The 26,744-nt window shown below is 63.1% G+C and overlaps 1 protein-coding gene across 4 annotated transcripts in view; it reads right to left on the minus strand.

Moving 5' to 3' along the window:
- Positions 1-26,744, minus strand: part of KCNT1 (potassium sodium-activated channel subfamily T member 1) — a 71,365-nt gene continuing 44,621 nt past the window's right edge. Inside the window, exons 5-31 of one of the 4 annotated variants that reach the window (XM_068963808.1) lie at positions 26,268-26,324; positions 24,897-24,945; positions 24,750-24,809; positions 24,462-24,536; positions 24,311-24,394; positions 23,615-23,709; positions 22,437-22,617; positions 19,752-19,916; positions 19,323-19,459; positions 18,381-18,444; positions 18,161-18,269; positions 17,645-17,753; positions 16,714-16,863; positions 16,208-16,446; positions 15,729-15,963; positions 14,401-14,506; positions 11,981-12,153; positions 11,529-11,600; positions 11,289-11,423; positions 11,077-11,188; positions 7,613-7,714; positions 7,060-7,143; positions 6,752-6,877; positions 6,531-6,551; positions 5,511-5,835; positions 895-979; positions 1-761 (exon numbers count right to left, since the gene is read on the minus strand). In XM_068963808.1, the coding sequence (XP_068819909.1) occupies positions 641-761; positions 895-979; positions 5,511-5,835; positions 6,531-6,551; positions 6,752-6,877; positions 7,060-7,143; positions 7,613-7,714; positions 11,077-11,188; positions 11,289-11,423; positions 11,529-11,600; positions 11,981-12,153; positions 14,401-14,506; positions 15,729-15,963; positions 16,208-16,446; positions 16,714-16,863; positions 17,645-17,753; positions 18,161-18,269; positions 18,381-18,444; positions 19,323-19,459; positions 19,752-19,916; positions 22,437-22,617; positions 23,615-23,709; positions 24,311-24,394; positions 24,462-24,536; positions 24,750-24,809; positions 24,897-24,945; positions 26,268-26,324 (3,271 nt within the window). In that variant the 3' untranslated portion in view covers positions 1-640. Of the gene's footprint in view, positions 762-894; positions 980-5,510; positions 5,860-6,530; positions 6,552-6,751; positions 6,878-7,059; positions 7,144-7,612; positions 7,715-11,076; positions 11,189-11,288; positions 11,424-11,528; positions 11,601-11,980; positions 12,154-14,400; positions 14,507-15,728; positions 15,964-16,207; positions 16,447-16,713; positions 16,864-17,644; positions 17,754-18,160; positions 18,270-18,380; positions 18,445-19,322; positions 19,460-19,751; positions 19,917-22,436; positions 22,618-23,614; positions 23,710-24,310; positions 24,395-24,461; positions 24,537-24,749; positions 24,810-24,896; positions 24,946-26,267; positions 26,325-26,744 lie in introns of all 4 variants that reach the window. The other 3 variants (XM_068963817.1, XM_068963826.1, XM_068963834.1) reach the window with 3 other exon arrangements.

Genomic DNA, 26,744 nt, shown 5'->3' on the forward strand with positions numbered 1-26,744 from the left:
TGTTTAAAAGGGCGTCAGATGGTGCAGCTGCAAAAGCTCAGCGTAAAAATAGAGGAAAAGGCAGTTGTCCAAGTCTCTTCCACAAAGTCATGGGCTGCAGGGTCCCCAGTGCACGACAGGGCCCCCTGACGCTTCTCCAGAGCCCGTCCTGCTGCGGCCAGGGGCTCGGCCAAGCTGGAGACCCTCTTGCTCTCCATGTCCTTCTCACATGAGCGCACAGGGGAGGGACTCGGGCGAGAAGGGCGACCCCCCACCCCGTGGCTTGGCCAAAAGCCACAAGCTAGACTGGTCCACGACTGAGGAAACATGGCGAGTTCGGGCTACAGCGTCCCTCCTGTCGTGGTATGAGCCCCTGGCCCGGGCACCTGTCTGATCCACCCCAGCCCGGCTCCTCTCCCTCCGCCGTGGCCAGATCCGGTCACGAGTTGCGGTGCATTTGTGCAAAGGATCAGGGTTGTACAGATTCATAAAAACAGGTTAAAAAGGCTTCCCGCCGGCATCCGGCGGTGCCCAGGGCAGCCCCAGCCCTCATCCAGCTAAGGTCTGCTCCCTCTGGCCCAGTCCCGGGAGCATCTCGGGGTTGGGCACCGGGCAGGACCCCGTGCTCACGCATCACGGGCTTGCGGACTCTGTAAGGCGATCAGAGCTGTGTCTCATCCCGCGTCTCGGGGTTGCAGGAGGCCAGCTTGTTGCTGCAGCTGCTCTTCCGGCTCTGAGAGCTGCTGGCCACGTGGGCCAAGGGGTCAGAGCGGATGAGATATCTGTGGGAAGGGTGGAGGGCGCTGGCATCACGCTTTGCCCAGGAGGCCAGGCTGGACGCCCATGTGGGTGCGCAGCACCAGTCCACGTGGTGAAGGGCAGGGGTCTACACTTGCTTGAGGATGCGGTACTTACACGATGTCATTGGGCTCCAGCCGCGTGTCGGGCGGGGGGTTGATGAGCACATAGGAGAGGGTGTTCTGGTGGTCATTCATCTCGTCTGCGGAGGAGACAGGGCCCGGCGGGCGGTCACCCCTCAGCCCCTGCCCATCTCTGCTCCGCCGGGGCCCGAGGAGCTGGCAGCTCCAGTCAGCTGCAGAATCCTCCTGGCCGTAGGGCCGTTCTGCCCGAGCCCCGTCCTGGGGAACCCAGCCTGGCCGGTCCTCCGACCCACGTGGGCCTCAGCCCAGCACTGCACGGGCCGGGAGCAGCCACCACCCCTGCCCATCCCCATAGCTTGTTGAGTCACCAGCATCTTAGGAGGTGGTCACCCTGAATGTGGAGCACACCTGTGCACACCTCCACGTGTGCACACACCTGCACACACACCCAGCCCAGGCTCATTCGCCCCCTTCCAAGCACCCCTGCCCCATACAGGCCACCCCCAGTCCCCTCCTCAGCTGTCAACCTTGGACCTGCCCTCTGTTTCCCAAGACCTGTCCAGCAGCATCAGCCCAGAGTCCAACTGGCTCACCCTGCTGGAGGTCCCCTCAGGCACGCATGGGGCCAGGCCACTGCCCACCACTGATACAGCCAGTCCAGCGTCCGGCTCTTGGGGTGGCCCCAGGATGTGACCCGCTGGGGTGTGAACTGGTTCTATAGAAACCCTGGTCACTGCATAGATGTCTCTTTGGCCAACTATGGGGTTGGGCTGGCCACTGTCCAGCAGTGACCCTGCGCTCAGTGAGTGGCAGGAGGTGGATGGCTCGTGGCCTCAGTTTACACATCTGGGGATGCCTAAAGGCACCTCCTGACCCAGGACTGGGCACTGGGGGGGGACGGCCCTGGTTGAGGGGGGCAGTGGGTAGGGCCCTGGGTGACCTCTGCCCCGGCTCCTCCCACCTCCTTCTGTCTGCACCGGCCCCTCCCGTCCCGGGAGGGCTCCCTGGCCATGGGAGTCAGGGACTCAGGGAAGGTGGGACAGCTGCTGGCGGGCCAGAAAGGGGTGCTGCGGCTTACTTCCCTGAACTGGCGAGTTCAGGGCCGAATCTGACTCTGGATTCGGGACCCCCACGGCAGCAGGTGGAGCCCAGCATGCTTCAGGGGACAGCTGGGGTGGGGGTGCAGGCCGAACGGGGGGCGGGGCTCACAGACATCACCTGGTCCAGGCTCGTGTCCCCGCCCAGAAAGGGGACGGCCTGACCCCCACCCCTCCCACCGTGTGGGGTCACCGGTGGGCTTGGCTCACGGAGGCGGCGCATGTCCATGGAGGGCAGCCAAGAGCGGGGCTGGGGCAGTGGAGGTGCGGGCAGGAGCGGAAGGCTTTGGTGGACCCTGTACCCCTGAGCACAGCCACCAAGAACAAGGAAAACAGACAGGCTGACAAGGGACAGGGTCACCTGTCCATCTAACCCAGGGGCGGGCCTGCAGAGGGTGGGCGTGGCCCCTGCCTCACTGGACCCACCCCACCCAGCATGGCCCCTGCGTCTGCCCTGCAGGCAGGCGGGCGGGCTATGGGCGTCCCAGCCCAAGCTGGGCCCAGCTTTGCGCTTCTGGGGGTGCTGGGCTGAGAGGTGGTGGGGGGAGGCACATGGGGTCCAGCTGTAGCGCCTGGGGACTGGGTGACCCACGAGGCCCTGACCCTGCCTTCCCAGAGGGGGCGGCCTTATTGCACCTGCTGTGCTCCAGGGAGGGCCTGGTGTGGGGCCGGGGGCTGGCCCATGACCAAGGGCAGAGCTCCCCTGCCTCCGCACCTGGCATTCCAGCCTCCGTGGGGGCTCCTCCCTGGATCCGCAGACCAGTCTCTGGCCAGCTCCTGGGGGTCCACACCACCCCTCTGGAGCGCCTGCCCCAGAACTGTGAACTGGGGGCAGCTGGAGCCCTCCCCCAAGGGGTGACTGTGTGGAAGGGGCTGTCTCGACATGTCACAGCTGGGGGCGTCTCCTCTCTCATTTGCACCCAGCTGGGGGGTGCTTTGTGGTGGCGTCCCCCTGGAGGACCGTCCTGCAGCCCCCTGGGACCAGCCTCTCCTCTGGTTTTAGGTCCTAGCCCAGGCCCCTCTCGATGCCCACACACCAGGGGCAGGGGCTCAGTAAACACCACGCAGTGACCCTGTTGCGGGGTCACTGTTGCAGCCACCCTGCCTGCGAGCCTTGGCAAGAAGTAGGGGTGAAGCCGGCCACAGGGAGGTGGCGACCCAGCCCTCCCGCTCGGGGCAGCCCCAGGCTCGGACTCGCGCTGGCCTAGTGGGGAGTCTGCTGTGAACACGGTCGTGGGTGCAAGTGAGGAAAAACGCAGGGACCCAGGGCGGGGGGTGGGGTGCGGTCAGGGCTCTGCCTCCCGGGCCGCCCCACAGCTCCCCCGCGGTGCACCCCAGAGCTTCTCAATCCTGGGTCTTGTCAGCCCCGGCCATCCTCAGAAACTGGCCCGTCTGAGCTAACACCCACCTGGGCTCAGGAGGCCTGCACAGCTCTGAGCCTGGGGAGCCCCCAGGTAAAGAAGGGGTCCCAGCAGTGAGGTCTGGGGCCTGGACTCTGACCCCTGTTGGGGTCGTGGGGCAGGTCTGGGGACTGCGGGGTGTCTTCTTGCAAGATACAGGGGCCCAAGCAGCACCTGAGTGCCTGGATGAAAATGTGGTACAATCAGACTTTGTCTCAACTGAAGAGGCCCCCATCTCGTGAAGCCCCAGCTGGGGAGTGGAGGTCAACCGTCCACCTGGCTTGGGTGGCCCTCAAAGGCACAGGGTGCTGCAGACCCCAAGGCCCCAGGCACCAGCTCAGGCCTCACTGTGTTCCGCCACGCTGGAGGCATGGGTACCCTGGCCTGGGGTGCTCCATGCCAGTGCTTTTCAAGAGCTGGGTGGGCTCCCAGGGGCCAGCCGGTGGCTGCCTGCGTGTCCAGAGCAGGGCTTATCTCAGACAACTAAGTGGGCAGAAGGGCTGGGGCGCAGGGGGCCGTGCTGAAGGCAGCAGTCAATGGGGAGAAAGTTAGGGTCCCTGCAGTGGGGCAGCCTGGGAGCCATGGGGCCCTGCCTGCAGGGACTCTCTCTCGTGTCTCGCCCTGTCTGCCTGCCTGGCCGGGGCGGGCGGCCACCAGGTGGACCGTCAGGAAGGGTTGGCACGCCCCCTATGCCAGACTCTGGCCTCCGGAGCAGAATTACCTTGCAAATATCCCAGGTTTACCCGATTCATGACATCACTGGCTGTTAAATTTGCTACATCCTCTACGGAACACACAGGAAGAGGGACAGACAGAAACAGAGAGAGAGACTGAGGTCAGCAAGCAGCGTGGAGGAGGCGTCTGGCAGAGCGGGGGTGGGAGGTGCACGCAGGCCGCAGGCGGCCTGTCTGTCCCAGACGAGAAGTCGGCTCTTTGTCTGCCAAGCTCTGGTGGGGGCGCACGGGGGGCGGGGAGGCCCAGGGGAGCCCCGAGGGGCAGGGGCCTGCTCTGGGGCTCAGCTGGGCTGGAGGGTCTACCTGCCAGGGTGTGACATGGGGCCGTGAAACGGGACCCCCACTGGGAGCCTGAGCAACCAGCACACCACCCAGGACGGGGTGACAGCACCCGCCCGGGGAAAGGGCACAGAGTGGACAAGTATGCTGGGCAGCAAGGGCGTGGCTGGGAGGGGCTAGGCGGCTCTCTTGGCTGGTGATCTCCTTGCGCCTGGCATATAGCCAGACCCAAGAGACGCTTGGGCGGCTCTGAGTGAACCCCGAAGCCGCTTGGTCCCACTTGGAGGGGCTTGAGGGCCCCTGACCCAGGAGGTGAGCAGCAGGTGGCGGAGTAGGGGAGTGGGTGCCCAGAAAAATATAGCCAGGCCCAGGGTGGGGTGTGGGGCAGAGTCCCCCAGAGACGGAGCCTAGCGGAGGTCAGAGCCTCCACCCAGCCTGGGGTGTGGATGAGGCCAGGCTGTGGTGGAGGGGCGGCGGACTTGGGCCCCTTTCAGCCCCATCAACAGAGGCAGCATCTCTGGAGTGAGGGAGGGGCCGGCCAGTCCCCTCAGGCCCGGCTGGGGACCCCAGCCCCGATCACGGTCAGAGTCACAAACTTTTCCCTGAATCAAGCTATGGAGAAAATCTGCCGACGACAACAAACGCCCTGGTGGCACCGCCCTGAAGTCGCGGGAATGGGGTGGCCTTGCCCCAGGAGCAGTGGAGGTCCTGGTGCTGGGCCCCTGACCTGCCCCGCCCCTATCCCGCACGAGCTCCGGCTGCAGGGAGGGTCCGGGAGGGGTGGCCAGGGCTCTGGGGTGTCCCCGCCATGCCCCTGTTCCTATTCTCAGGGGAACATGGTGGGGTCCTGCGTTCCTGATCCCGGCAGGACCGGCCGGAGGTGGCCAATCTGCCCCCTGGCTGAGGCCAGTGGCTTTGGCTTTCAGGGAGCCTGGCAAGGCTGTCCCCACCCACAGCCGCCTCCTCCAGGACGGCTGCCTACTGGCTCAGGCAATAGGCATCTTTTTTTCTACAGATGTGGAAACTGAGGCCCCAGAGCAGAGAGTGAATGAACCCTTCCTTGCGGGGCTTGGCGCTGGATCTAGGGGTGCCCCCCTCCCCACATGGGCCAGGAGAGCAGAAAGACGCCCTGCCCCTTACCGTAGCCAGTGGTGGGCAGCCCCAGGTGCTTCATGCGGTTCTTGACCAACTCTGAGAGCTCCTGCCGCTCCGAGCGCCGGTACAGGCTGAGCCGCTGTTGACTGATCCACTCAGCTGCCGCCTTCCCCGCGTGCCGGGAGCCCTTGCGGCTCAGCCTCCGCGCCCACGGGAGGCTCTTGCGCCGCAGGAGCGGATACTCGGCTGGGTCGCTGCCCACCGTGTGCCGGCCGTGGGTGCTGCCGCCGCCCGTGCCCGCCCGCATGCCCCAGGGCCCCTTTGTCTCCCGAGTGTCCTCGCAGTCCTCCACGCTCACCGAGACCTGGGACTGGCCGGGGAGGAGGGGTGAGGCCTGGGAGGGGAAGGGTGTCCAGGGACAGGGGTGGGGGGGGAAAGGGAAGGGGAACGGGTGCTGGGCAGAGGACCATGGGGACCCACGGAGCAGCTGGGGCAATGGGGAGGACAGTCACAGTTCCAGGGGTACCCCAGGCCCTTCTTCGCTCAGGTGGAAGTCCCTTCCTCTCCCCAAACCCTGGCTCAGGCCCGTCCCTGACTTGCTGGTGAGAGGTGGGCCTCCTTTCACCTCTCTGGGGTTGCATGTTCTGACTCTACCACAGCGGGGTGGGGGGGGGAACACCCCCTCTAGGAGACTCAGTTTCCTCACCTCTGGGGCAGGAGAACAGGGGCAGCCCGATGGTGGGCTGGGACGCACAGAGACTTGCAAGGCTTGGTGGGTGACCTGGGGGCCTGGGGGGTGTGCAAGTGGGGACAGATGGGGGGAGGAAGGGGTACCTGCCAGGATGGGGGCCGTGCCCTGAGGGGCAGACAGCCTGGGGGCAGGGGGCGCCTGGGCTTCCCACCCTGGCCTCAGTTTCCCCATCTGCACGGGGGAGGAGAGTGATGCTGAGTCCTCTCTGAGCTGCATTTTGGCCGTTGCCACCTGGGGACTTGCTTCCTGACCACCCCCATCCCCGGGTGGGGCTGGGCTCAGGCACTCTTCGTGGGCTTGAAGGGACCACTAACCTGGGCCCTGAGGTCGTGAGGCTGCAAAGGAAACCAGAGCCTCCTGGGTGCCTGTAGGGCTATTGCCCTGACCCCTGAGGCTGTCTGAGCCCCTCCGTGGGCTCACAACTCGTGGGGGCCCCTCGGTGCTCTCCCCTCCCCCAAAGCCGCCCAAGGAACCACGGGGGTGCCTGTGAACCTGACCCCCAAAGGGCCCGGATCCCCAGGCCTCTGCCCCGCACCTCGGTGGAGAAGACGTGGCTCTGGGTCCTGTAGATGCCGATGGGGATCTCGGCGCTGGAGGAGCACAGCTTCTGGAAGAGGCGGCCGTAGGTGCGGATCCACAGGTCGTCCTCTGAGATCTTCATCTGCAACGCAGAGCCTGGGCTGGGCCGGCCTCGAGCCGCAGAGGCGGCGCTTGCCTCCGCGGCAGGGCGAGGCTGCCCGGCCCGCCTGCCACAAGCCCCGCCCCTCCACCCGCCCAGGCCCCACCCACCCCGCCCACGCCCCTCTGGCCCCGGCCCGTCCCCTCTCCGGCCCAGGCACTTACAGCACAGAGGTAGCCGGAGCCTGGCGTGGTGTCCAAGCCCAGCAGCAGCCTGGTAATGGGGATCATGTAGTCCTTCACGAAGGACTGGAGGAGAAGGGCCGCAGTGAGGCCGGCGTTGTGGACAGTTCCACACCCGCTGGTGGGACATGCCCGCCGGGCACCCACAGTGTCCCCTGCACAGCGTGCCAACAGACAGAGCCAGGCGGCCTTTCCTGGCCCTGGTAGCTCGCTTGGTCACGCGCCTTAGGTCAGAAGAGATCAGAAACCCAAAGGCTGCCAGGAGTGACCCTAGGCCAGCACCCTCCTGGGAGGAAAGGATTGGTAGCTCGCTTGGTCACGCGCCTTAGATCAGAAGGGATCAGAAACCCAAAGGCTGCCAGGGGTGACCCTAGGCCAGCACCCTCCTGGGAGGAAAGGATGGTGACGCTCAGGGGTGAACCCCTGTGGCTCCCGGTCAGGGACGGGGCCCAGAGCCACTCAGTCCCACTGGGTCTCCTGGGGACCCAGGGTGGACGTGGCCCAGGACCGGATGTCAGCCAGGCCCCGGGCTGACCTGATACAGCAGTGTGTCCAGCATGCTGATGCTGAAGACGCGGCCGGCGGCGAAGGGCAGGCGGAACATGAAGGCCAGGTTGGAGCCGTTCTCACGCTCCCTCTGCAAGACAGGGGGGCTCAGACGGGCTGGTGCCCGCGGCCACAGCCGCACGGGGCAGGCAGCCCAGGGTGTGTGTACAGGGTGTGTGTGCACGTGCACATGTGTGGGGTGAGTGTATGAACACAGGCCAGCAGATGCCCCCACACAGAGGCCAAGCACCTGGCTCATGTCCCCCAGATACTAGGGGCTGGAGCCGGGAGTAAGGGCTCAGGGCTCTGCTGGCGAGAGCCAGGGGCCCATGCTGGGGTTAATGCCCGGCCGCTGCCACCCTGGGCCCTTGATTCTCATAGAAACTTGTCCTGGAGCTCATGTCCTGTGAGTGAGGTGGTGAGGACAGCAAGGCGTGCGTGTGAGCAGCGACACGTGTGTCAGCTCCTGCCTCCCCTGTGAGCACAGCGAGGCCCCACGTGGATTCCTCAGACCCGCAGCTCAGACCCACACGGTTCCTCTCTCACAGTATCAGACTTCGTGAGTCCGATCGGATATGTGGGGCTGGAGTCAGGTGTTGCAGGGCTCCCGCTGGTGACCAACGGCCCCCCTGAACCCCGCCCGGCCAGGAGACTCCTTTCCTGCATCTTTCCCATTTTCTAGAAGCCAACCATGGCCCTGGGCCCTTCCTCCACGTCCAGGGCTGGCAGGCTGACCTCTGGCCTCCCTCTTGCAAGTACCCTGGTGATGGCATGGGGCCCCGGGGTGAACCAGGGCCTCCTCCATCTCAGTATCCTCCACAGAATCGTGTCCCCCACTCCGTGCTGGTTCTGGGACGTGAACTTTTTTGGTGCATGCATGAAGTCGGCCTACAGCTGAGGGGTGGCTCTGAGCTCAGGAAGCCATCCTTCCCTCTGGACCAGGACACGCTCCACACAGACAGAAGGTGGGACGCAGGAGCCCTCCCGGGGCCTTTTCCTGGAGCTGCTTCCTGCCGTGGCAGCTTCCTCCTGCAAACTCGGCTGGCGGCCGGCAGGGCAGACAAACACTGGGGCAGCGGGCCTCACCTCTGTCCCTCCCTAGCAGCAGGGAGCCCAAGGGCGTGCTGGCACGTGGGTGTCCAAGCGGGTAACAGTGTGTCAGTTCTGAGCGGCATTTTGCCGTCCCGGAAGAACGAATCACGGACAAGCCCTGGAATCCAACCTGTGTGGCCTGCTGACTCCAGGCTGCATGCTCCCGTTGCATGCTATGAGGACCAACGGGGAGACTCCCAAGATCATTAAAGCTGTCGGTTTCCCTTCACTAAGAACAGTGAATGGATTGAGAAGAAAAGACCGAGGGCTGGTCCAGGGAGACCGTAGACGAAGGAAGGCTCGAGACCGGGGACGAAGAAAGGCTTGATGTCTCAGTGGCTTCATGCTGCCTGTTCTGCAGTGGCCATGGAGGGACTGGAGGCTGTAGCCCAAGCTCTGAGGTCACAGGTCACAGCGAGACATGGGACGAGCCCTTCTGAGAGCCATGTGGCTGGAGCGAGCAGGACTGAATGGGCAGGCTGGGCCCTAGTCGACATCACTGTTACAGGTGCCGAGGCTATTGAAACGATGATGCCACCAGGAACCTGAGTCTGGGGACGGGGTGGGCAGTGGCCCAGCCTCTGGGAGACCTTCCTGAGAACCTCCAGGGAGATGCAGCCACTGCCCTCCATGCCTTTCTGAATCCTCCCCCCACCCCCACCCTAGTGCCACTTCGATCTCGGGGAAGCACGTTGATCTGAATGCCAGAAGCATTTCCAATGTTTCTGCAGTTTCCGCTCACGAAATAGGACTTGCCTCTTCCAGGCTGTACGTACAGCGTGATGCCATGTTCCCACCCCATCCTCTGTGGAATCTTCTGTGTGCAGAGGTCGGGGGAGGCACCAGCTCTGACCATCTCTCCAGAGGGGGTGGATCACGTGGCTCTGTGCCCCTCTGTTCTCAGCCCCCAGGCACTGCACATGCCTGGCCCTGCCCAGCATATCCATCAGCATGGCCTTCAACCCTGGGCTGCAGCATCCCCAGGTCACACGTGCTCACTTGCTGACTTCTCTCCCCATCACAAAACCAGAGGACGAGGTGGGGAGTGGGCCGACCCTGCCCCTGCCTCTCCCTGGAGGTGATGCTGCAGGGGAAGGTGGAAGATGTGGTCAACTGGTGATGCCTGCCACAGAGGGCAGAGTAGGGGCGGACTTGTGGTGTCTGCTGTGGAAGGGCAGAGTCTGCTGACGGATCTCTTTCAAGAACACTGGCTGAACAGGTAGGGGTGCAAGGCCCATGGGGAACTGGCGGCAAGCGAGGACCAGCGTCGGGATGTCAGCCTTGACCCCAGTTCTGTGCTGGTCATCCTGCCTGAGCTGGGTCAGACTGGCCCAAGCACCTGGACACAGTCCCAGCCAGGGCTTCTTCCAATGCCCACAGTCCCAGTTTGAGCAGACGGAGGATCAGCTCACGGGCTGGTAGGAAGTGGCTCTGAGTGGGCTCCAACGGGCTGTTGTGTGGGATGCATGCCAAGCCTCCTCCAGGGGCAGGACAGCCTGAGTTCCTTGGCTGCTGACTGAGGCCTCTGGCTACCAATCAAGGGGCCCTGGGGCCACCATGGGCCTCCTGGCAAAACGCACTTCCGTTGTCCACCTGGGTTCTGGGCAGGTGGAGCTTCCACGCTGCCCCTCTGTCTGCTTTTGGGGCCAGGCCTGGCCTGGTGTGGGGTCAGCCATGCAGATGCAAGCTGCCTCCCGACAAGGACCCCAGTCTGGGCTCGCAGGGAATGGTCACTGCCCCCGATTTCATTGGCTGGGTCTCCTCAATAGCAGCCCACCTGTTTCCTGGTCTCACCCGGGGCCACCTGTTGCCTCTCAGTGAAGGGCAGTGCTACACTGACCCAGACAGGAGGCTGGGAAGGGCCTGGGGTCCACGAACATGCGAGGGCGGCACCACCGGTCCCTGGAGGGTCCCCGTGCCCCCCAGGCACCTGCTGACCTGGCCTCTGAGCCACTGCGTGACCCGAGGCAACCACTCCCCGCTCTGGCCCCAGGGCCCTCATCTGTGCCAGGATGAACACATCCCTGCCGGTGTCCGACAGAACAGACACGGCTCTGACGCGGGTGTGGTGTCAGCGCTGGTGTCACTGGGCTAGTAATTTCTGGTATAACGAGCCGCCTTGGCCACGCACAAGGCCGGGATGGACCTTGCCTTAGGCGGACGATGTGCCCTCCTGGCCGAGGACCCTAAAGTCTCTGGGCTGCACGCTGGAGAGCTTCACAATGGGGCTAGAACCCCGCCGGAGGAGGGCAGGCACCCATGCCCTCCAGGCCGGGTGCAGGTCCTCAGCTGGGCAGAGTCAGAAGGGGCAGTTCCCGTGGGCGCAGGAGGGGAAGGGGTGGTTCGCGAGGGGCCACTCACCTTCTCCAGTTTGGAGAGAGCTAGAGAGTAGCTGTCCTTGGCGCGAAACTGCATGAACCGCATGTTGGACGGGTGGGTGAGCTCGGTCGTGATGCTGAGACTTGGGAAGAGCCTGGGGGGTGGGTGGCCCCGGTCATGGATGTGGGGAGGGGCTCTGGGTGGGGCCCCTGGCAACCGACGAGGGGGAGCTCAGGGCAGCCCAAGCGCCTCACCGGAACATTGTCTGCACGTTGACGATGGTCTTGGCGTCGGCCATATAGTCCTCCTCGGCACTCATGGTGCTCTCCTTGTCCGCCACCACCAGATTGTCCGCGTAGATGACGCCGCACTGCAGCAGGCTGTCCAGGCTGTGGGGACACGCCCATGGGTGCGGCCGCCCCCTGCTCGGCCCTGGGCGCCCGCCCAGGCGGAGGGCAGTGGGGCGGGGGTCCTCCTGCCAAGAGGCGCCTTACTTGTCCACGGAGCCCTCCATGTAGTACACCATGGGAAAGCAGCAGATGGCCTCCAGGAAGTGGTGGTCGGGCCTGCGGGCACAGCACAGCCTGCAGGCGTCCACCCGGCTCCCCCACCCAACACCAGTTTTGACCTGAGCAGAGCAGGGGCCCCAGGACCGTGATGGCTTGGACCAGGGGGGCCTTTATAGGCCAACGGGGCTGCTCTTTATTGTCCCCGAGAGGAAACCAAGGCTCCGGGAGGCAGGACAGCTGAGACTGGACCCTGAGCTCTGGGCTGGCCGCCCTCTGGGGGTAGAGGTGCTGGGGGTGCACTCTGGGGGAGGTTCACGGTCATGGGGAGGATGATGGAGCAGCGCCAGGGTGTGGGAGGGGGCAGGCGGGGTGGGGCCGCTCCCCCCACTCCCCGCCGAAGGTGAGGGCATCGGCGCCCTGCCCTCTCTGCCCCTCACTTGTTGTCCAGCAGCAGCACAATGGGGTTGAGCTCCCGGCGAGGCCGGTAGTAGGCGCGCAGCGGCACGATGAAGTTGTACAGCCCGTTGCCCGCTGTCTCCGCCGAGACAATGATCAGCTTGTTCTTGAAGCCGTAGGCCTTGGCGTCTTCGTAGCTGTTGTGCTTGCAGCCCTGGAAGGGGAGAACGCTGGAATCAACCATGGAGGGGGAGGGAGGGTGCTCCAGGGAAGCCTGAGGCCAAATGGCACCTGGTGTCACCAGGGCTACAGGCCAGCCATCCACCATACCCCGCAGAGCGAGCTGGGGCCCTGCGGGGATGGGAAGGGAGGTGTCTGTGTGAGCTTGTGGCCTTAGCAGATGCAGACACAGATGTGTCTGCGTGGACACATCTGTGTTTGTGCACATTTTGTCTTGTGTGTACACATTCTGTAGTGTGTGCATGTGTGTACACATTTTGTACGTGTGTGCACATTTCTTATGTGTATAACATTCTTTCGTGTGTGCACACGTCTTATGTGTATACACATTCTCTCATGTGCATATACACATTTTTGAGTGTGCATGTTGTCCTGTGTGTACACATTCTGTAGGGTGTGCATTTGTATACATGTTTTGTGTGTGTTGTTGCTAAGTCGCTTCAGTCGTGTCTGACTCTGTGTGACCCCATAGACGGTAGCCCACCAGGCTCCCCCGTCCCTGGGATCCTCCAGGCAAGAACACTGGAGTGGGTTGCCATTTCCTCCTCCAATGCATGAAAGTGAAAAGCGAAAGTGAAGTCGCTCAGTCCTGTCCGACTCAGCGACCCCATGGACTGCAGCCTACCAGGCTCCTCCATCCATGCGGTTTTCCAGGCAAGAGTACCAGAGTGGGGTGCCATTGCCTTCTCTGTACACCTACATTTTGTCATGTATGTATACATTCCATAGTGTGTGCATGTGTGTACATGGTTTGTATGTGTGTGCACATTTCTTATGTGTATAACATTCTCTAGTGTGTACACACGTCATGTGTATACACATTCTCTTATGTGTATATGTATACACATTTTGTGTGTGCATGTTTGTCATGTGTACACATTCTGTACTGTGTGCATGTGTATACATGTGTGTGTACATACATTTTGTCATGTGTATACACATTCCATAGTGTGTGCATGTGTGTACACGTTTTGTGTGCACATGTTCTGCCCTGTGTGTAAATGTTCTGTAGCGTGTGCAAATGTACACACGCTTGTGTGTACGTTTTGTCATGTGTGTACATTGTTGTGTGTGCATGTGTATGTTTTGTGTGCACACACGTTTTGTCATATGTGTATACATTCTGTCAAGTGGTGTGTACACATTTTGTGTGTGTGTGCACATTTTGTCATGTGTGTACACATTCTGTTGTGTGTATGCCCACTTTCTAGCTCTCTGAGGAGAGGCTCAGATGTAGGGCAGCAGTGGGCACCCCAAATCCCCATCTTGCTTCTAAACATGGTTTCCACTAACAGGAATCAGGTTTCTCGGAGCAGCAGCCAGTCCCAGGACTGGAGTAGGAACAAGATTGGGGGGGCAGGCACTATTAGTTCAGAAGCACAGACATCTTCACAGACCAGGAGAAGCATCAGAAAGACCTGGAGGCCCCATCAGCAAAACCAGGAAAGTCTGAGTGTCAAAACCAGCAGGATCCACATAGAAAGCCGATGTTGCAGTAATGCACAGTGGGTTTACTGAGTGAAACAGTGAGTCCACACTGATGTACACAAATGGCTAAGAAAGGGGAAGAACCTCGTCACAGGGAAAAGTGGACACAATCATGGAAGGAACTGGAACCTGCGATCCATCAACTACAGAGGAAACGCATCAGGGGGTCAGTGATGAGCAGCTTATGTACCCGGCCCCCACGTGTCTCCCCCCAGTAACATCCTGACTGCAAAGGTGAAGCTGTATTTCCTCCAGGGAGACCAGGTGTGGACCTGAATCACGTGCTCTAAGGCAGCATTGCAGGGAGGCCTCCAGAGGATGTGGCACCTCTGGGGGGACGAGCCCCTGCCCCATGCAAAAGCTGAGCTGCCCCCCTTCAGGGACGCTCCACCAAATCGATGACTACGCTCACCAAATACGGGAGAAACCCAGGGAAGGTGGGGGCGAGGAGCCTTGAGATGGAGGGAGGCAGGCATGGCGGGCACGCAGAAGTGGGTCAGGACTGGCTCTGGCCAGAAGGGCAGCTGCACTGTGGGCTGAGGGTCCGACACACACATCCTGGTGCTGGTAAGTGGACTGTGGTCAGGAGAGGCACACTCTCGCCTCAGACACGCGTGCAGATGCAGGAGGGAGGGAATGTGTCCCTCTCAACAAACATAGACACCGGGGAGGTGGACTTGACTCAGGATGTCCTCAGGGCCCCTGCTGCCTCCCCATCTTTGCTGTGACCCACCTTGTCCAGCCGCAGGCAGCAGAAGGGGGCTTTCACGGGCAGGAGGTGGCACAGGGTCGGGGAGCTGCCAATGTAGGGTGAGTTAGGGGGGTAGCCCTTCACATACCTGGAGGGGTGGGAGAGAGAGGAACCTCAGACATGTGCCCCACACCCTGGGTGGCCACACGGGGGCACCAGGCCTCGCAGACCAGACTGGGCTGGGGCACTCAGAGCCTCCCCACAGTCCCTCCCGCACAGGAAGTCCTAGGACCTCTATGTTCAACCCCTAGGCAGGAAGGAGGCTGTGACCAGGACCTCTGTCTGTTCCCTGGAGATCAGAGGAGATTCCATGCAATGCACACACACACACACACACACACACACACACGAGCTCACACAGGCCTGGGAGCCATGGAAGAGCCTTAAGGGGTTCCCCTACCCTGGTGTTCCCAGTATCCTAACGCTGGGGCAGATGCTGGCCCTCGGCCCCTGTTCTACTGGCGGCCAGGCTGGACTGGTCGTCCCACAGGCTGCCCCCCACCTTCCAGCTGTCCCCTGAGTGCCCAGTGCAGACATGTGGGGTGGTAGGCCGCCAGCCACCTGGAGAGGGGCTGGCCTTCTGCTCGGCCTCCAGTTGGCTTAAGGGAGGCAGCGTCAGAGGCCAGTCTGCCACCTGCTCTGAGTGTGCAGGAGCCCTGCAGAGCCCCCTTGATTTTGGAGCCAGTCCCCAGCAGCCTGTCTTTAAAGTACGTTGACTCCACCCCAGGGACACAGCAGGAGCAGAAAGTGGCCACAGCACGCTGACAGCCCAGTCGGGAGAGACAGGCCGTGCAGGCCTGTGACTGGCCATGGCCCTGGGGTCAGGTGCTGCCTATCTTGTTTGGGGCAAGGCCAAGTGGCTGAGACTCCAAGACACACTGGGGTCTTTTCTGTCTCATGGTCTCAGAGGAAGATCTGGACTCAAACTCAGGGCAGCATGACAGCTCATCGTGGGCCAGCAGTCTCCAGGCCTGGACGGCACCTCACCCAGGGCTCCGCAGACTGTGCTCAGAGTGCAGCCGCCTCGGTCAAGTAGGCCGTGGTACTCAGGTCTGGCTGCCCACCCAGAGTGCGAGGCTGAGGAGGATGAGGGGCGAGGAGGGTACAGCACAGCCTTCCTGCCCAGGAGCTGGGGCCCCAGATTCCACTTGCCAAGCAAGGTCTCCGCAGAAGCTGTTTGGAAGCCTGGTTCAGAGCGTGGGTCCAGCCCAGTGCTGGCGGCCCCTCTTCCTGGGCACCAGGCACACACACACTGTGCTTCCCCTCTCCCGTGGAGCGCCTCTGTCCTCCCCCCACCCCGAGACACTCACTCCACCACGGACAGCCCCTCGTCCTCCGACGGCGTCATCTCGTCCTCTGACTGGTCACTCAGCAGGTCGCAGGGCAGCAGGGTCGAGCTGTCGGCCACCTCCAGCACCGGCGCGATGCTGGGCCGCCGGCTGCCTGAGCCGTTTTCCGTGGGGAGCGCCAGCTTGCTGCCCCCGCCGCCCCCGCCGCTCGGTGTGGGCCGGCACTCCGTGTTCTGGAGGTCCATGGCCACTGTCCCTAGAACAGAGTGGCTGGACTTGGCTGGCAGCCCCTCTTGGGACTGTCCTGGGGGTGGGGCTTCCCTCCCAGTGCTGACCGTGATGTCCCCACAGGAAGGCAGGGATGACCCCGCCGGACCGATGTGTAAACTGAGGCCCAGAGAGAGGGGGCTTGCCCAGGGTTATGTGCAGGCCTGAGGACCGGGGTCTCCGGGTGGGGCCCCTGAGCGCTTGCCCAGCCGGGAGCGGGCGCCCGGCCTCACCCATGGAGGCGATGATGCTGTGCACGGGCAGGCGGGACGAGCCCTCGTACAGCCCCTGCCCCGCGAAGCCCTTCCTCTTCTGCTTTTCCTCCTGCTTGAAGATGAAGGCCGAGTTCTCCTCCTTGGTGATGTTGATGTAGAAGCAGGTGTCGGAGGCCGCCAGGATGTGCCGCGGGCCCGGGTTCAACAGGATGCTCTTGTTGTCCTCGCGCTTCAGGCCGATGAGGCACACGCCGTACCTGGGCGGACGGACGGACGGGGGTGGAGCCCAGAGCAGCCCCTCTCGGGCTTCTCGTGGGGGTCGGGACCTCTTCCCGACCCGAAGACCCACCGAGGGTTGGCTCAGAGAGGCGCTGGGCGCAGGTCTCACGCTGAGTGGGCGGGGCGTCCGGCCCAGAGGCCCCGCCCACCCACCCGACGCCGGGCGAGGCCCCGCCCACTTCCGCCTCCGAGTCCCGCTCAGCGCTCCCTCCCTCCCGGCCTGAACAGGGGGCAAGGGGCCGTACTTCTTGTGCGCGTGGAAGGCGGCGTAGGTGAAGCTCTTGCCCTCGTACTCGCGGAAGAACTTGCTGTCCCCCATGCGCACGTGGTAGACCTCGTTGCCCGAGCAGCGTCCGTACATGCGCTGCCACTGCTCTGGCGAGTCCTGGCCTTCCCTGGGGCGCGGGCAGGACGTCACCCCCACCGTCGCCCCGCCTGGCCTGGCCGCTTCCAGGCTTCCAGGGCGGGTGGAAGCCAACGTGACCCCTGACCCCGCCCCTCCCATCTGTGGGAGACCAGACCCGGGTGTGGCCTGACGGTCCCTCGGCCAGTTTTAAAGAGCTGTGAACATAACGGTCCAGCTTTTAGGGGGCATCAAAAGGTTTCAGAGTCAAGACAGGCTTCTGTGGCCTGTGGGTCCTCTGATATCTGCTTGGTCCCTCCCCGAGGGCCGCCCAGGCCCCACAAGGAGCCAAGGCCACCCGTTGGGGTGTCTTGCTAGAGAGAAGATGGCACCCCTCTGTCCCAGGTCAGCCCCTCACCTCCCACTCTACCTGGGACCCCAGCTCAGGTGCTGAACACCAACGTGCCTTCTCTCACAGGTCCCCCCCAACCACCCCCCGCCCCTGCCCCTATCGCTGTTTCTAGACTCGGTGGCTCTCCTGAGCCCTACCCCTCCCCCCCCCCCCCCCCCACCACCGCACTAGGCCCTCTGCTCCATGGAGGGCCCTGCCTGTGATTCCCTGCAGCCCCAAGGCTGCCCCTAGCTCCCACTCCTCAAGTGGCAAGGCACCTACTGCTTCCCAGCTGGGTCCTCCCAGGTCGCCACCCCCTCCCATCTCGGGCCCCTCACCCCCTCCCATCACAGGCTCCTCAACACATCCCTTGCCTCCAGGGTCTGCTCCTCTCCCGGGCAGCACACCGCATGCCACGTGGTGCTCCCGGGACAGAACTCACTGGCCGCGGGACGTGTGCACCAGCAGGGTGATGAGAGTGGACGTGGCCGGGCAGATGCAGTTGAGGGCCAGCATGGCGTACTTGCACTCCTCCTCGCACACCACATGCTCTGCGGGCAGGAATGTCAGGGTCACTGAGTGGCTCTCACTATCCCCCACGGTAGGCGCCCCCTTGTCTCCCTAGAAGGCTCCCTCCAGCGCCCCACCTTCCCGAGCCTGTTAATTCTCCAGGCTCTCTGTGCTTGTTTCCCTGGCTTGGCCGAGAGCTCCAGGGCTGGGGGTGGGGGGAGGGAGCTGGCAACACCTTTTGCCCCCCCCCAGGTGTCCAGGATAGATCTACTCACCTTAGAGGTGCTCATCAGACGGTGTTCCTGCCCCTCCCCCGCCCTTGGCTCCTGCCCTCACTGACCCCCAGGCTCCCAGGTACATCACCTGCATGGGCTCTGCCTCAACCCCACCCCTACCCCAGCATGCTCCCCTTGGAGCACACGGGTGCCCCCCTCCTGGCCAAACGCACCTGCAAACTTGACATGAAACTTGTTCTCAGGCTTGAGGATCTGGACGTAGAGGGGGCAGTTCGGGGCGAAGTCCTTCACAGCCCAGGCACGCAGGATGGTCTGGTGGTCCTGAGCAGGGAGGCCACGGTCACTGCTGAGGGCAGCCAGCAGGCTGGGGGAGGGGCACTTTCCCTTCTGGCAGGTGGGCAGGTGGGGGGCCGGTGGCCGGGGGGCACTCACCGCCGCGGTGCGGTCCACCTCGTTCCGGCTGCTGAGAATAAAGCAGGCCTCCCCGTTGTCCATCCTGCAAAGCACCAGGTCTGTCTGGGCCGTCAGGACCCCGCCTCGCTCTGACCAGCCCTGGACGGGCTGAGGATGGGCCCCTACACACTCAGGGTGGGGCTGGGGCGTGGAAGGGGGTGCAGTTGGTGGCAGAGATGCTGGAGCCCGCCTGCTGTCCTGTGCCATCCTGGGACAGGCTGCCAGAGGTCTGGGGGTGGCCAGGTCTGCTCCCCTCATGCCCCGCCCCCAGCCCCTGGCTGCAGAAAGGCCGCCTGAGAGAGGGTCCACTTGCCCCAGGGCAGGGAGGCCTGGTGCCTCCCTCCCCATCACCCTGCACCCCCTACTGGTCCCTGTCGGGCCCTTGATTCCTGGGCTCAGGAGATGGGTGGATGGGGCCCCTGGCTACCCAGGCTTCTGCCGCCTTGGCCTCCATACAACCCACATTTCACCGTTTCACCACGAAGGTTACATCAGGCTCTGTAATAAAATGGTGACGAGTGGCAGGGGGATGGGGGGGGCCCTCCGGGGGTGGGTGACCCCCTCCCAGGTGTCTCAGAATGTGCTGCAGCAGATTCTGGAAAGTTCTGTTCACAACTCAGTCTCCTTACCTCAAGTCACCCTGTCACCTCGTCTTTATAAGAATATCCACCCACAGCCTCAGCTTCCCACCCAAGGCGCAGCAGTAGCAGCCCCCGCCTCACCCCCAAACAAATAGCCAGGCAGGTGGGAGAGGAGCTGGTGTGCTTGCCCAGGAGGCTGTGCGGGGGTCAGTGAGGGGCCCGGCTGGCCTGGACTGGCAGCAGGCACAAAGCTGGAGCTGCCGCCCGGCTGATGGCCCCTCCCGGCTGGAGCGGCGGCTGGCCAGAGCAGGACCGCACCCTCCCCGCACCGGGCGCTCACTTGGCCCGCATGAGGTCCTGATCCTTGAGCGCGGAGCCCTGGAGGTAGATGACCCGCTGGGACCACAGGGGGATCTGCAGGACCCTGCGAACCTGGATGTCCATCTCCGTGGGGCACAGGATGACGACGTAGTAGTCCTGCAGGTAGGGCACCGTCAGCCCCCTGGCAAGCTCGCCGGCTCCCTGCCCACCCTGCCTTCCTACTGTTTTCACCTCCGTATAGCCTCTCGGGACCCTCGGCCTTCTCTGTGACGGCAGGAAGGAAAGGCAGGACGCCACAGACCCACCCCCTACAATGTGGAAGACCATCCAGACTCCACCCCACAGGCAGGGAAACAGAGGCCCCCAGGGCTCAGGGGGTTCTGGGTCCGGATGGGGCCGTGGGCGGGGCCTCACCTGCAGCAGGGTGGGGCCATGGGCGGGGCCTCACCTGCAACCGTGGATGCGCGTAGAACTCGTTCAGAAAGTCCATGAGCAGGTCGATCTTGAGGGAGCTCACGCACAGGATCACATGCTTCTCCGTCTGGGCCCGGTGGCGGCTGTAGTTGCCCCCCGACTTCTGCCGCTCCATCCACAGGTAGACGAGTTCCTCAAACTGCAGGTAAAGCGTGTGAGCGCCAGGTGGCCTGGGGCTCCAGGAACTGCGACAGCACAGGGCAGGGCAAGAAGGCTGATAGCCAGCCCGTGCCGGGCACGAAGGTTGGAGACCAGAGCAGGCCAGAGGAGGCAGGGCGAGAATGGAGCCCCGTCCCGAGCATGTCCTGGAAGGCCTTGGATATTTGTGGCACAGGTAACCCAAGGGGCCAGGTGGGGGCACAGTGGATGGTCTGGCCCATGTGTGGGGTAGCAGATATGCGGCAGGTCCAGCTCCCGGCCCCAGATGGCCAACTGATCGTTAGTGGATGCTAAAGCATGTACTCTGGACATCCAGGTAACTACATGACCTTTGGGTCTCTGTCCACGCCTGAGACACATTTGGAGAAACCTGGATGCGTCTTAGGGAATTCTCAGCCACAGAATTAGGAACCCAGACTTCCCATATGGAAGGAACACTTTGAGTACCGTGGTTCTGAGCCCAAGTCAAGTTTATGGGTGATTCGAGGCAGCAGCCTGCATCTACTCTGGCCCACACCTCCTGACTATGAGCTTTGGGTGTTAGGAACCCTTTTTAAAAATAGAACAATGACAGAGACATAAAGGTGGGCGGGGTGAAGGGGATGCCAGGGCCCTTCGGAGCTGTCCGCGGTGCTGACCCACCCAGGGCTTCCCTCTACAATCTGATTCCACGTCTGTAGCTGACAGCCAGGTCCCATGAAAGTCTCCGACTGTTTTCAGCCCAAGCACTGAGGTCGTTCATTTTTCCCACATGATTTAAAATCAGTGCCAGCAGCCACCTCCACTCATGCTCACCTGCTCTGGTTGATGTACTATATTTAGGTTGAGATCATCTCATTGAATTTATTGAGTACCTATTAGGTTCTACTAACAAGACCCTATGGCCTTGAAGCACAGAACTGGGTCCTGCTGGGAGGGGCCAGAGACTCCAGGGTGATCCCTGAGACCTGTGCAGTCGGGGCTCTGACGGCAGACGCTTGGGTTCCAGCCCCACGTGGCACAGGTGTGCAGCTCTTCTCCAAAGTGGCCTGACAGTGCCTGTCTCCCAGGGCTGCAGCGAGGGGCAAATGGCCTAGTTGTAAAGGACCCAGCAATGACCCCTGAAATCCTGTCCACCCAGAACCTCTGAATGTGACCTTATGTGGAAACAGGGTCTTTGCAGAGGTAATGCATTAAGATGAGATCAGACAGAATGAGTGAAGTGAAAGTTACTCAGTCGTGTCCGACTCTCTGTGATCCCATAGACTATACAATCTATGGAATTCTCCAGGCCAGAATACTGGAGTGGGTAGCCTTTCCCTTCTCCCAACCCAGGATCTTCCCAACCCAGGAATCGAACTGGGGTCTCCTGCATTGCAGAAGGATTCTTGACCACTGAGCCAGTGGAGAAGCCCGTAAGAGATTAAATTCCTCTGGTTCGAGCCCCCAGCCTTCATTTGTGGGGGGCTTTGCTCCAACAGCTACAGGAAGCACCATGTGACGACTCAGCCCCGAGCGGGGGGGATGTTGTCAGCTGTTGTCATTGTTACTCTGGGAGGGACATTTACCGGTGGGCGTTTTCACTGTCATCATCGCTAAGGACACTAACTGGTGAACGTGGTTTAAGGAAGAATGAAGGACAGGGGCTTCCCTGACGATCCAGTGGCTAAGACTCCAAGCTCCCAGTGCAGAGGGCCTGGGTTTGATCCCTGGTCAGGGAACTAGATCCCACATGCCACAGCTAAAGATCCTGCAAGTCACAATGAAGATCGAAGAGCCCACAAGCTGCAACTAAGGCCCGGTGCAGGCAAATAAAGAAATAGTAAATAAAAGAAGAACGCCGGATGGTGACTGGGACCATCCTTTTTCATCACTGATAGAGGGTGACACTGGCTTTCCTGGCAGGTACAGGGCACTCTGGATTGGCGGAAGTGGGGAAGGTGTCAGCTGGGGGCTGGGGTTCTGAGCTATTGGGTGGGGGTGGGAATGGGGGTGAAGAGTTGAGCTCAAAGTCAGCAGAGGACCCCTGGGTCAACTGGGCCCTGCTGTAGCCACAGTTAGGTGCCTCCCCTGCCCCCATCCCCCCAAACCCCAAGTGTCCACCACGAGGTCTGTCTCCCTACAGTCTGTCCTGACCCTTCCCTGGACCTTTTCCTGCCCTCTTAAGGGCTGCAGGGGGCAGTGCCTACAGCTGCCTGGCCCCCCTCTGGGCCTCTACCTTTTATCTAAACACAGGTGGAGTCCCGCACTGCCCCCACAGTGCTCAGCTGGCAGGTCGGCCTTGGTGACAGGTGACAGGAGACAGGAAGCAGCTGCTGCTGCACCGGCTGAGCACTCCTGACTCCCAGCCTGAGGGAGACCCTGGCAGCCCCTCCTGCTGCACACTCGGCAAAGGTCCTGGGGAGCCGTCTGAGAGCGCCACTCCCCGCCCCGTCCTGACGCAGCAGCCTCACTGATTTCAGACCCCACCAGGAAGCCATGCCCCCCACCCCCGTCGGCGCTGCTCCTGGGCGGGGCTCACCTGCAGCGGGAGCACCACCAGGGCCACGCAGATCATGATGACCACCAGCAGCTGGGACGGCCAGATCTTGGGCGTCACGTCCCCGTAGCCCACGGTGGAGAAGGTGACGATGCAGAAGTAGAAGGACGTCAGGAGCGACAGGTTGTCGCCCGCGCGCTCCAGGTGCTGGATGCCGCAGGTCCTAGAGCCGGGGAGGGGCGGCGGTGGGGCCTCGGCCACCCGGCTCCCAGAATGAGGCTCCGCCTGCCCGCAGCTCCTTGTCATTTGTCACCCACACGGCCCTCAGCCTGGGCCTGAGTCCAGCCGGGCGCTTCCCAACCCCGGCCTACAGAGCTGGCACACCCAGCACTTTCCTCCTACCTGACCTTCCTTTCTGGCCCCGAGGCTCCTTTGAGGCCCTTGGAAAACTGGCCACGAGCGTGGACATAGCACTGCGTGGGCTCAGTGTGAGCTTGAGGTCCGAGGGGGCGGATGTGGCCACGCAGGCTGTGAGCCCCACCTGCCACCCACCTCAGAGCCTCATCCTCACCCAGGGGTCAGACAGCATGGGGCACACGCAGCCCCCTGCCCAGCACAGAGCTGGACAGTCCTCCTTGCCACTCAGTGGCCCCACGTCCTGTCCCCAGGCTGGGAGGTGCTGCTGGCAGGGCCTGGGGGGCCCACAGTACACACCCGGGGCAGCACTCAGGGACCCTCCCCAGGGTGGACGCTCTGGCTGCAGGGAGGGGGTGGGCTGAATCACCCTGGAGTTTCCCACCCTGCAGACACCCCAGCCTGCTCCACTCAGGTCTGTGTGTTTTTTTGGTGGGGGGAAGGGAGGGTAGGAGGCATGTGGCCTTGGGGCCTCCCCTGTCCTGGCCTGGGGCAGGCATGCAGGGGGACGGGGTCTCCCCTTCAGGCCCCCCACCCCTCACTCTGGCGGCTCCCAGACCTTATTCTCAGCTGGGCCTTGAGCCCAGGGTCCCCACCCGGCCGAGAGCCAGTGCCTCTCCCCCACGTCCTGGACCCTGGAGGAGCTGGACTTGGGCAGCTCTGGTCTGGAACGTGGGCCCTGAACTGCCTCCTGGCCCTCCATCCCGGTCGGGCCGCCTCCTGCCACTCTGAGGCCCGCCCGGCCTGTTGGATGCAAGGGCCCAGGTCTACCTGGGATGGGCGGGCAGCCGCTTGCAGGGACTCACCCCGTGAAGACCAGGCACAGCAGGGTGCAGAAGAGGATAAGGACCTGGTTGAACATGGCCGACTGCGAGCGCAGGATGGCGCGGTGGAAGTCATTCTGCGGGACGGGACACGGTGCCATCAGCGGCTCAGCCTGGGCCAGAGCCCACGGCCCTTCCCGCCGCAGGCCCTGGACACACACAGGTGAGCGAGCAGGGGAAGGGCTCCGTCTGACCTCAGCTCTCTCGCTCCCTGCCGTGAATAGGCCAGAGGCCATGATCTCAGCCCCGGCCCCTCCCTTTGCAGCTGGGATGGGGTGAGCCAAGGCCTGGGCTGGTGGGTGTGTGGCGGGGGGCGCCCTGGGAGGAAATGGTCCTTGCTCAGCACAGGGGCTGCCGTGACCCAGGGTCCTGGGGCCCACCCTCTCTCGTGTGCATGTTCACCCTCTTCCTCCCCCAGCCATGATTCCGGGGGCAGGGACAGGCCTGAGTGACTGTCCCCAGGGCATCAGGGATGGGGCTCCGGCCGGTCAGGAAGGAGGCATGAGGGCCTCTTGTGGTGACAGGCACATGTGTCTGCCAGTCACCGGCCTGGGCACCAAGGGAGAGGGCCAGCTCCCCTGGGCCAGGACCAGGGCATGGCAAGCAGTGCCCCCGGGGTCCTGGGAAACCTCACAAAGCTGAGGCAATGGCGTGGGTGAGGGGCAGGGAGTGGCTTACGATCATATTCTCCAAGGCGTGCTTGGCCAGCCAGCAGTTCAGAAACACAGGGATGAACAGGTTCCGCAGCGGCGGCCAGAATATCTGCGGAGGAGACGGGTCAGGGGGCAGGGGTCTCGGCGGCCCCTGCCTCGGCCGGCGGCTCACCCACCGTGATGATGAAGGGCAGCGTGTTGATCATCTCCAGGATGAAGGATACGCGGAAGATCTGCTCCCAGATGTTGCCCTGGGGAGCCAAGGGGGTGGGCTTCAGAGTGGGTGGAGAGGAGGGGGCACCGGGGTGGGGCGGGGGCTGAGGAGAGAGACAAACTGAGCCAGTGAGAAGTCAAGGGGTGAGACGAGGGCTGAGGGAAGGGGTGCAAGGGGCTGGAGGAGGGGGCTGGGGGAGGGTGTCAGTGGCGGGGTCCTCCGGGGCAGGGCCAGGCCTGGGGGCACTCACTTTGTAGCTGAGGTAAATGAGAAGCATGGTCTCCAGGAAGCTGATGATGGCCACGATGACCTGAGGTAGGGCGATAATGGAGCCTCTGAGCAGGGCCAGGTGGGCAGCAGGGCCCGCCCAGAGCCGTGCGCCCCCACACCCACTCACCTGAATGGCCCACAGAGCCACCTTCCTCTCCACCCACAGGATGGGGGCCCTGAGGAGAGAGGGAGGTGAGCCCCAGGCTGGGGGGCCCCAGCCATATGGGCCTCCGCCGATCCCAGGCTGCTCCTTGAGCTGGACAGTGGGCGGCAGCCTTGCCCTCGAGGGGCTGAGAGCAGGAGGGGAGGGGGGCTTCCTCCAGAAAGGAGGCCTCAGGCAGGGGCCTGTGAGACCAGGGCCTGAGCAAGGCTGCTCTGGGGACAGGCCTGGCGGCCCCAGGTGGCCACTGTTTCTCATCCAGGTTCCTGTGCCTCTGCACGGGGACTGTGCTGGTCATCCAAGCTCTCGGGTTTCCTGACCTCAGGTCCTTCCTTGACTATAACCCACGTAGCTTCCTTGAGGAGAGTGACATAGGGGAGGGGATGTTCCTGCCCAGACGCAGCCTCCGGACAAAGGTTGGGGTGAGACCAGCATGAGGGGCCAGATGGCCGAGCTCCGCGCTGACCCTGCCCACCCTCCCCAGGCCCAGATGGCCAAAGCCTGACCCTCGGGGGCCCTTGCTGCAGCTGGGGTGTCAGGCAGTGACTTTCTCCACCGAGGGAGAGAGACTGAAATCCCCAGGCCTTCCTTTGGGCGGGAGTCGGGCTGGGCTCAGAAGCTGTCCTGCCCACACTGGGCCAGAAAGGAAGGGCTTCCAGGGCCAGATGTGAAGGGAGGGCCTGGCGTGTCCCTACGTGTCCCTGCGATCCTAACCCTCTTGCCTCCCAGGGACAGGTGACCGGGCTGGGAACAGTGGCCAGGGCCTGGCAGATCCATCCTGCTGCTGTGGAGGGCCACGACTGACCTGCAAGGCTGGGCAGGGGTGCCAGGGGAGGGGTGTGAGTGAGACAGTAAGGCCGAGAGCGGGGCTGTGGGTTTGGGGAGGCTGGAAGGGAGACGCCTCCATCAGGGCCAAGGCCCTGGAGCTCGTCCTAGCCTCCAGCCCAGGCGCCCCCGCTGCTCTGGGGTCAATTCTCACTGCCTAAATGCGGCACCTGCTCTCTTTGGCCAAAGGCTCATGAATTGCAGAGGCAGCAGCCAACCCTCCCTGTCTGTCTCCTCTCACCCAGGGCGCCTGGGGCTGGAGGGCATCACAGAAGGGCGCTGGGCCAAGCCGGCTCCTGGTGACACCCGCTGTCACCCTTAGGTTGCTCCCAGGGTCTCGGGCTGTACCCCGCGGGGCCAGCCCAGTGTTATTACTGCTCAGCCAGGTCCTGCGGATCCCAGGAGGCTCTCTGGCTGTGACTGGGCATCTGTCCCGGGGGCCCGGGCAGTGTCACCCTCTGGCCACCCTGCCCTGCCCCGGACCTCTGAGCAGGAACTGGGAGGCACACTCACCAGTTGATCTCGGAGGACGACTCGTTGAAGGTGTAATTCTGCTTCGGGCAGCCCCAGCTGTGGAGAGACAGAGCTGGCCCCCGCAGCCCTCCCAGCACTGCCCCCCGAAGGGACCAGACCCTTCCAGGATTGCCACGGGCTCAGGGCGTTTGGGGGGCACTCTCCCCAACCTAGGGCCAGGCCCTGCATCTCAGATGGGTGTCTGAATTCTAACACTCAGGGACAAAAGCCTGCTTCCACCCCGCAGAGGCTGTATGGAGGGTCTCTGAGGAGGGGGGTCTCTGAGGAGGAGGGGCAGGGGGAGGGTCTCTGGGGAGGAGGGTCTTCGAGGAGGAGGGGCATGGGGAGGGGCGGGGGAGGGTCTCTGAGGAGGAGGAGCAGGGGGAGGGTATCTGAGGAGGAGGCTCTCTGAGGAGGAGGGCAGGGATCAAGATCATCCCCAAGGAAAAGAAATGCAAAAAGGCAAAATGGTTGTCT

This window comes from Capricornis sumatraensis, chromosome 1 (assembly GCF_032405125.1).
Source record: "Capricornis sumatraensis isolate serow.1 chromosome 1, serow.2, whole genome shotgun sequence".
Classification (NCBI taxonomy): Eukaryota; Metazoa; Chordata; class Mammalia; order Artiodactyla; family Bovidae; genus Capricornis; species Capricornis sumatraensis.